At 36.9% G+C, this 9,367-nt stretch overlaps 1 protein-coding gene across 1 annotated transcript in view; it reads left to right on the top strand.

Moving 5' to 3' along the window:
* The window catches only part of MTFR2 (mitochondrial fission regulator 2), a 12,041-nt gene extending 2,879 nt beyond the window's left edge, over positions 1 to 9,162 (top strand). Inside the window, exons 3-9 of the mRNA XM_009882329.1 lie at positions 488 to 619; positions 1,011 to 1,115; positions 1,360 to 1,484; positions 3,491 to 3,708; positions 4,828 to 5,128; positions 7,335 to 7,521; positions 9,064 to 9,162. Coding sequence (XP_009880631.1) covers positions 488 to 619; positions 1,011 to 1,115; positions 1,360 to 1,484; positions 3,491 to 3,708; positions 4,828 to 5,128; positions 7,335 to 7,521; positions 9,064 to 9,162 — 1,167 coding nt within the window. The remainder of the gene's footprint in view (positions 1 to 487; positions 620 to 1,010; positions 1,116 to 1,359; positions 1,485 to 3,490; positions 3,709 to 4,827; positions 5,129 to 7,334; positions 7,522 to 9,063) is intronic.
* Positions 9,163 to 9,367: the final 205 nt, after the last annotated feature.

Genomic DNA, 9,367 nt, shown 5'->3' with positions numbered 1-9,367 from the left:
GGGAACGCTTCACTGGTATGAGTATTAGACGTGTTGCCCCCACGTGGGATTTCGTGTGTGGGGTCACTGTTCTGATACAGCCATTTCAGTGGTTCTTTTTTCTCGGGGCAGAGAGGGGGGGGGAAATACCCCAGTGACTTTAGCTGTTAACTTTTTGCTATTTTAAATGATAGGTTAGCTACGTAACAGTTTTCAAGTAAGAGTTAATCCTTTGTTCTCAGAGACCCGGGGAAGGTATTGTATGGGAAACTGGAAAGGTTAACAGCGGCAGCGTGAGGGTCTGATGTTACAGTCCGAGTTTCTGGGCAGCTCTTTAGTGGTGGGTGTCAACAGCGAGGCACTGCTGCAGCTTATATTTCTGAGGAAATTCCTGGTTTAGTTGTGTGAAACTACCAAAGTATCTCTAGGAGTACTAGTTTGACTGAGCTGTCCTGGTTGTTTTCTGGTTTTATTGTGGGGAGTTCTTGGGTTGTTTTTTTTTTGACAGGCCGTATTCTTGGAAACTCGCATATTTGGCAGCAGCATCAGTCACGCGATCAGAACGTGCCTTCCTTCAGCAATCTCATCAAGAAGACATTTCCAGCAGTTATGTGCAGTCATAAGGAAGTATCAGGTCAAGGTACGTTAAACTTATTTAATTTCTTTACTATTTTTTTTTTTCTTGAGACTTATGTAGATGTACATGGTTACTCAACCGTAGGTTTTTTCATTTGTTAATAGCTCGGAATGTAGCAGCTACATCATGTAGCTAGTAACATTCTTTGTTGGCCGTTGTGCCACTCTAAAATATACTGAGTACAGGCTATATCTTGGTGGTGTTTTGGAAACAGGCTGTTAAAACCAGTGTAGGCCTCTTTGAACTTTTAGCTTGAGAAGGGCATTGAAAAGTTAGGTTAACTTAACTGTGTTATGCTTAATTATGTGTAACATTAAATTATTCAATAATTTTCATTGTAAGAACTGAGGCCTTTGATTTTGCTTCTCAGATTAAAAGCTATTCTGATTTTTAGGTCATATCTGCTTGCCAAAAAAAGGAATATGGATCTACTCGAAGTGTTGTCCGTAGACTTGGGACAATTCTTTCCTTAGAGCCCTACCCAAGACCTTATTTTAAAGTAAGTGATTTATTGTTATACTTATGCTTCAGCTATTTAAGTTTTCTAGTTTTTTAATTTAGTGATAGCTTTCCTGTTCTTTTTAATTTGTGTAACTCTTGTGTTGCATCCCTTATGCTTACTGTTTTCAACTTGCTTCAGCACTATTCAAAAATTCCTGTTGCTGAGGCAGAACTTTCAGTCTGTGCTGAATCTGGTTTCTCTTCATACGTTTTTTTTTTTTTGCTTGTTTGTTTGTTCTTAGATTGTTAAAGACCCAAGTCCGTTGGGTTATGATGAACAAAACACAGTTCTAACTCCTGTAGCTCCATCACTTGCTGATGTCCTGTGGGTGGCAAATGATGAGGGACAAGCGTTTACTAGACTTAAGTAAGTAAAAGTAGAATATATGCATAAAAAGGAGTAATAAAAGTAACTTATGTCTTCTCTTTGTGTTGGGGGGTGTGTGTTTTTCTTTTTTCATGGCCCTTTCAGGGTTTCAGCTAAACCAACCCTGGAAACTTGGGGGGCGGCAGTTCCTGCTTAAGAGAAAATTCTTTCTGTCTATAGTATTCTTATCTGAAAGACTGCCGAAATTGAGTCCTCTGTTTTCTCTTCCTAGTAATGTATCAGATGCATTACTAGTATTTTAATTTGTTTTCACTAACAAAGTGATTTGTGAGAGAGGGAATTTAAGGGACGCTTGCATATTGCAACATACACTAAGATTATTCTTGTATTTATCATTGCAGTTTACAAGCATTTTGGTAAATGTTGTAAAGGGGAAAACAAGAAAAAATACTTAAATGTCTCCTTCTGACTTTGCTTACTACAGTACTATGTGTGTAAACCTTGAGGGATGCTTTGATGGAAAGAAGGACGTAATTTCTTTTTTTAAAAAAAAAAAAATTACCTTGAATACAATTTTATAATTGTTTCTAGCTTTTATAGAGTCTTAAAGGAAAATATTTTTACAATTATAAAATATAACAAGTACTGTAACATGACAAATTATTCAGGAATTTGCAGGCACAAATAGTATACAAGTCTTTTCTTTTTTTCTCCCCCTCCCCCCATCCCGAGAAGAAATAGAAAGTTGGCTCACTGTTCCTCTAAAGGATATGTTCAAAAGCAGAGGATGAGTCAGCCAGAACCAAGATTAAAATTTGGACACTTTGTAGTATCTTGTACTACATTTGTATCGGGCAATGTAATTCTGCTTCATGTTGGCCTGTAGTCTTCTGTGGTCTTTGTGTTGCTGGTAATAAAACTACAAAAAAACCTGATGACATGACACGCTTTTTGTTAGAGAAGTTTTGATAAAGTTGTGTTTCATCTTATGATTCCTGAGATGTTACTCTTGAATTACGGAAGGTTTTTTGCAGCAGCTGTAAAATACTGGAAGAGCAAGAATATTGTTAAAAAGAACTGTGGCCTGTTTTGTCTTGCTTATGCTGTTCTTTAGCCTATCTGATTCACAGATCCATGAAAGTTCATTCTTTTGTTCTTTCTGTTCTTTCTTCCTCCTCCTCTCCTGTCTCTGTGGGATGTACTGATAGCTTTCTGAGCCAGTGTGAAGAGCAGGGTTTTTTGGCAAATCAGGAAGCAATGCTGCAGGTCTGTTTAGAGCCAAAAGGATGATTAATATAAAGGAAAAGGTCTGGTTTTGTTTCGGTAAAAACTTAGTGTATCTTGAATAAATAAAGTAGATTTAATTTCTTTGTTTCATAATGAAATTCTCGTAGTTTGAGTTTACACTCATTCTATATTTTAAAGTTATTTCTGCAGGCACAGACTTGAAACAATTTTTAAAATTAAAACCTAGGCTTGTAGCACAATTTTCTAATGCAGTCTGTGTTCATATGTAGCTTACAGAAGATGTTCTTATGCTGCAAGAGTATAGTGAAATTCATGATGATTCTCCAATATATTTTCTCAAAGATTGCAACTTCATTGCTCCTTGCAGTGTTTATCTTGCAAAGTTTGATAAGGGACTAAAACGTGTGAAGCCTAATAAAGACATCATTATTATTTGACTCTCCCTGCCTTTCATATACACTGTTTCAGGTTGGGAGGAGGGAGAGACACCTTTATGGTATCAGTCTAATAGCTATTGAAAAATAACAGCTCAATCCTATATTATGACCTTATGATGTATAATCTATCCCTGACTAAATTATCAGACTGTTTTTTTATGATGACTCTTCAAGGATCTGCATCGTACTTGAGCACAGGGAGACTTAAAAATATTTTTAAGGTTATGAGTAGTTAAAAGTATAAAGTTCTCTTAAATAGGTTGTGAATGATGATAACTTGCTTGAACAGAGAGTGAGCAAGTTTTGAGATTTCCATTGGTGGCTGAGCTATTTGAAACGGTGTCTTTTGTTGCTTTCTAGGACTGAATTACAGAGAAAAGAAAAAAGAACAGCTTATCATGACCTACGTCCACCTATAGTTTCAATACAAAATGTTCCAAAAAACAGTACATGGAAAGATAGTCTTGCTGATCAAGCAGCACTCCAGAAAATTTCTGCACTTGAAGATGAGCTAACCTTTCTTCGCACTCAGATTGCTGCGATTGTTTCAGCGCAAACATTGGGAAGCATTCCATCACGTAAGCCCTTCTGGTTTGAAGCAAACCAGTTTTCCTTTTTTGGCTTTAGAGTTCCTTTTCACAGCTTGCCGTGTCTGATACTGATAGAGAACATCTCTAATTTCTCTAACTGAGGTTACACCAGCAAAATTTACAGAATCTAGTATTTTGTTTCTCTTTTCAGTATCTGGCACTGCTTCCCCCGCTTTTTTTTTTATGGCCTGTTTGCCAATTTTGAATGCAGTTGATCCTAACTGATCTTTGTACTTGTGTCCATGTTTGTGAAGGAGCTTAGTAATAACACTACCCATAGGCTACCAATTACTGCTTAAAAAAGTGAGACTGTTAATTATCCCTTTTGGGTTTTGTACTGTTTCTGACAAGTTATCAAAATAATGGATTAAAGTATTCTAAGGAAGTCAGCTTTGGGCTTTAACAAAAAGAAATGCAGTAGATGTATCCAACAGCCACTAGAGTATTCAAGTATTAGATTATTAAAGTATTAGAGTATTCATATTGGAGACCAAATATCTTGTGATGATTTTTTTTTTTTTTTTTATACCCCCCCCAAATAATGGAGGTCTTGATTGTCTTACACTGCTATTGTTGAAACATGTGAACTGGTGTGAGGGAGTTACACTTGTGTGCATTGTGCCAAGTGGTCTTAAACAGTTTGGACACCTCTGTGCTTCATTTAGGTGTTCTGTTGGCTCTTCTTTTGTCTCTTCTCCATTGCATTCAGTACTGTAGTCTATTTTGGCATGTTTTGTGGTTATTTTTTGCCTCATGTGGGATATTCTAACGTTCAGACTATTGAGAGTGAACTGCATGTAGTAGCAGGCTGCTTTGCTGATTTATCTAGTGCTTAGATTGAAGACAAATGGAGAAAATCAGGGCAGCACAAGACATCAGATCCACTATTTCATGTGTTCTGAATCTGTGGCTTTGAAATAAAAAGCATTCTTTGTTTTAAATAGAATTCTTATGTGGTACGTGTGAGGTGTGTAAGAAAGTGCTTTAAGAGGGCTGTCTTACCTTGACTTAAAACTGAGTCATACTAAACGTTGCTTAATATTGTTGATTGTGAAGGTATGCTGACTAAAAATAAAATCACTGTTTTTCTTTTATAACTGGATCCAGAAGCCTTTAAAACATTCAGCACTCCAGATGGATTTTACCCAGTGCCAGCCATGACTTCTACTCCATTGTCCGTGTCTCACAATCACTTGGTAATTCCTTCGCCTCCTCCACTTCCTTCTGCTGTACCATCTGGTGTTGATGCTAGTAATTCGGCAGTTGGACTTATAAAACAGCGTCGTGCTGCACGAAACAGTGGTTCAACTACAGCTGATCGTGCTGATCACCAGAGGACAAAGAACGTTCCTAGTATGATGGATGTTTTGAAAGACCTAAACAAAGTTCAGTTGCGAGCTATTGAGAGGTAGGTTGAATTGAATGTCTGTCTGAGTAGTCCAAGGCTATGGAGGCATCACAGCACTTAAATAGCACCAGAGAACACCAATGTGAAACATCATTTAGTGAGCAGCTACCGCTGCAACTTCTAAGTTCCCAGCTGGGAATTTAATATAACTTGTGACATAGCTTTTAGATGCATTTAAAACTAGTCTCCTGCTTCAGTATACAAATCTCAGGTTGGGGTGGGGAGGTGGCTGTGTTGCTATCTGGAGATCACTTACAAAGATGCCTACACAGTCTCAAGAAATTGAGCTGAACAAATAAAGTTTTTTGGATTCACCATGAAAGGACAAATTCTTGGGGAAACATTAGAAAACTACTGTTAACATGCCCAAAGCATTCTGGTCCTAGTTTTGAAGTGTTAAAGAAAATACGCTGTATCTTGTATGGAAAATGTTTTGTAAATTTGTCTTTAGTGCAGTTGGATTATAAATATTTTTAATGGGCTACATTACTAAAGACTGCAATATCTCTTTGGGTCAGTGTTGCTCTACTATGCTAGGTGTAATAGAGGTTGTCAGATGTCTTTGAACTTCTTGAGTTGAAAAAGTATATAAGAACAACTCTAGTCTATAATGAATATTTGGAGCTTTTAAAAGAATGTCACTTACCAAAATTTACTGCGTTCTTGTTTCAGCAATTTTTTAACTGTGAGCTTTATTCTTGAAAATAAATAGTACAAGTATTGGGTAAATTATCTATATGCAGTTCTAAAGCATATCTTTACCCTTTTGATGACGTTTTCACAGAAAATAAAGCAAATATAAAGTGCACTTAGGTAAACCTGTGTGTTTCCTTGTATGTGTTTTCTTCCATATAATTCCAGGTACAGTGAATGAAGAAAGCGAAATGTTCAGGTCAACAGTTTACAGAACCATCATGTTGAGCAGGGGCATAATTAGTAGGAAGTGACAGGTGTGCATCCAAAATGCTTTCTGGATTTAGGAATCTACTTGTATTTTGAAGGTCGAACTTAACTGAATAATGAATTTATATTGTTGGAAGGAGTAATGATGATCAAAATGGCTATAATCTTTCAGGCAGCAGTCTTGACAGTAGTTTAATGTGCACACTGTAAAGGGAAGATCTCTGTTCTGAGAAGCTGGGAGCATGAAGATCACAGTTTCTACCAGCTTATATGTTGAGCAAGTGCTCTAACAGCTTGATTTTATAGGAAGGCTGAACTCAGTCATTTCAGGTTCATGTTAAATGATGTCTACTGATATCAGACTTTGACCTCAGTGCTGTCTGTTCATTAATGGGTACAATTCCTTGGCCCGGAGACAGCACTTTACTAGCAAAAGTGGGACTATCTCTAGATGTATTTCTTTCAAATATCTCAATGGCTTGGAAGCCTTTCTTATGATTTATTTTCTTGGGCTGGTCAATAATTTCCACATGTATGTTAGGTTTTGGGATGCAGGTGCTGTTTTGATCTTAGATCTCATTGCTATCTTTTGATTTTGAATTTGAGAACAGTTTTTTGAAATGAAAATACAAACTCTACTTTTTAATTTTTACCTATAAAATTTCCATATTTGGATGCTCAGGTGCTCACTTGGAGGGAAATCTGATGATAATTTTTTTATAATGGAACTTGAGTGAGTGTGGCTTATAGATGGGGTTTGATGGTCACCTGGCTGCATATTTGACTTAAAGCAGTGGTTTTCTTTAAATATAATTGCTCTGAGGAATTTTGTTCGTTTGTGTGAGACCATAGAAAGGCATACTGTTCCAAAGTTAAAATGAATAAAAGTTTAAATCAAATCATGTTCACAATGGTTGTGAAATATGTTAGTTGGAGTTACCCGCTAACATACATTAATATAACTTATACATGAGACCTCCTATGAAAATTGCACATTTTGGGTTGGGTTTTTTTTCCCTCATTATTTATTTGCGTTACTTTAATACTTTGTGTTGATTTACTGCTTTTTTTTCTTTATGGAACGGTATCAAGTTGTATTTTCAAGCTAAGAATCTGGCTGACATGTTGTTGGGTGTATTTGTATTAGTCCTATTTGGTGAATTGCTGTAAAATAACATTGGCAGCATTATTTGCATCATCAAGGATTTACAGGATATGGTGTATAAAGAAGGTGTGTCTCTGGATTTTGGATCACTTGGCAAAGGATTAAGGGCAGGAGCCAATAATTTTCTTTTTTTCATAGGTCACCTGGAGGTACTCCTCTTTCTAGACCCAAAAAGAGGCAAAGTTCAGATTGGGATCCAGTTGCTGTACTAACTCATGCACTAAAGCAGAAATTTGCACATAAAAATGATGATGAAGATGATTCCCTGGACAAAGAAAATTGGTCTTTTGATAGCTCCCCATTTTCTAGTCCAGAGGTCCCACTGGTATGTTCTTATATAAGAATATGTCTTAATATTCTTGAAGTGACTGCTGTTTTCATGGATAGTTGCAGGGTTTTTACAAGTCTACAGTTCTTCTGGAATGTTTTCAAGCCATCAGCCTAGGTAGTTGCTTTTTTCAAGTATTAATCAAGGTAGAGAATATCAAAGATTAATTATTTTGGGTGATTTAGACTGGTAAATACACTTCTAGATGTGCCAAGAGGAAAAACGTAGAAGACTGACCTTAAAAATTTGTATTTTATTGAACTATGGACATTTGCTTGTTGGTAACTGGCAGGTATCCACGCATAGAAGCTGTGTTAGTAATGCTAACTACTTATTGACTAACTAATTTTACCAATGAAGATGATAGGAAGGTACAGAGAGGTCTGACTAACATGTGCTTTGTGTTCAGAAATTGGAATGAAAGCATTGGCTGAATATTTTTCTTTGAGGTAGCATCATTTCCACACAGTTTGCATCTTTATCCAGAATGAGATGTGATTCTGGGCACTGTTGGGAAGCCCGTGAAAAATACAGGTTTTGCTTTGAAGAGAAACATCCAGTAGACAGAACTATCACACTGAGGTGATTCTGAGCGCTGGTTTCTGTAGCACAGCCTGTGCAAGCTACTTCAGCTTATGCAGTCCAACAGTACTGTTGGTTATTTAAGAGATTTCCTCAAACCTCAGAACTGCTTAGATGAGATGGATAGAAATAGGTGGCAGTAATTTAAACTGTGTGTCTCTGTTTAGCAATTCTGTGTTTATATATATATGTATATATATTTGGACTGTGGCATTTGTTAGCCTAAGGGAGAAAAATAATGCAACACATACCATGGAAATCCAGACATTCTTTGAAGGCTGCTGCTTATATGCATGGCTAGCTGCTTGGGTGAAAACTTGAGGAAAATTAAGGTGTGTATTTCTATTTCAAGCTATAATGATATTTATTTTTTTTTTTTTAATTTCAGCTGCCACAAGTATTTTGCAAGTGAAATGTAGCATATATTTTACAGACTGTAGCGAGGCAACAGCTCTGGTGCAATCTTAATAAATTTGCCTGTTGACTTTTTTTTCCCCAAAGGAAAAATTAGAAACTTGTTAAAAACAGCCAGGCTTGTATTCTGAATGCTGCAGTTCATTGTGTGGTATAGCTGACATACCTGTTTCTAGATACAAAGATCAAAGTTAGATCCTGGAACAGCTTGTTTATGGAATAGCTTTTGTTCTGGGATCTAGCAGCTGAATTGTAAAGTCCCGGAAGAGAGACCGCTTAATGCCAGCATGTTCAGGAGTAGATACTGAAAGATGGACTTTTTCTGGTTAAAGCAGAATAATCTCATGAGCTTGTAATCAAGCCTCTAATTGTTTACCCGTGAGCGTGTTGAAGAATAAATGTACTTAAAGCAATTACACAGGCTTACTATTTTATTGTTCCTATGTTAAGTGCAACAACTCTTCCAAACTGTCTTAATTGTAAACATCTTCTCATTCAGTTGTCTTGAGTATAATTTTGTTTACTTTCATCCCTGCTCCCTAGGTTGGATGTTGCAGTCTGAAGCCAAATGCGAAATCTAGCCTTATAAGAACTGATGAAGTTAAGCAGGTAGCAACGTGGAAAGTGAGAGCTCATATTTAGCTGATGGAGACTTCTGAGGAAGCTTCATAGTGTGTATAAGTGGCGGGTCCGCTTTGAAACTGCTGTAAGGTGCTGTAATGTTTGCTAGAACACGTCTGTCCTATGCTGTTGAAGTTTGGGTTGTAGGGTTGGTAAAATTGCCTCTTCCTTCTTAGTTTCCCAGCAGCCAAACTTGTGAATGTGATGTACACAACCAAAAAAAGTG

Source organism: Charadrius vociferus, unplaced genomic scaffold (assembly GCF_000708025.1).
Source record: "Charadrius vociferus isolate BGI_N301 unplaced genomic scaffold, ASM70802v2 scaffold13, whole genome shotgun sequence".
NCBI classification, from domain to species: Eukaryota; Metazoa; Chordata; class Aves; order Charadriiformes; family Charadriidae; genus Charadrius; species Charadrius vociferus.
This window is presented reverse-complemented; position numbering and strand designations above follow the sequence as displayed.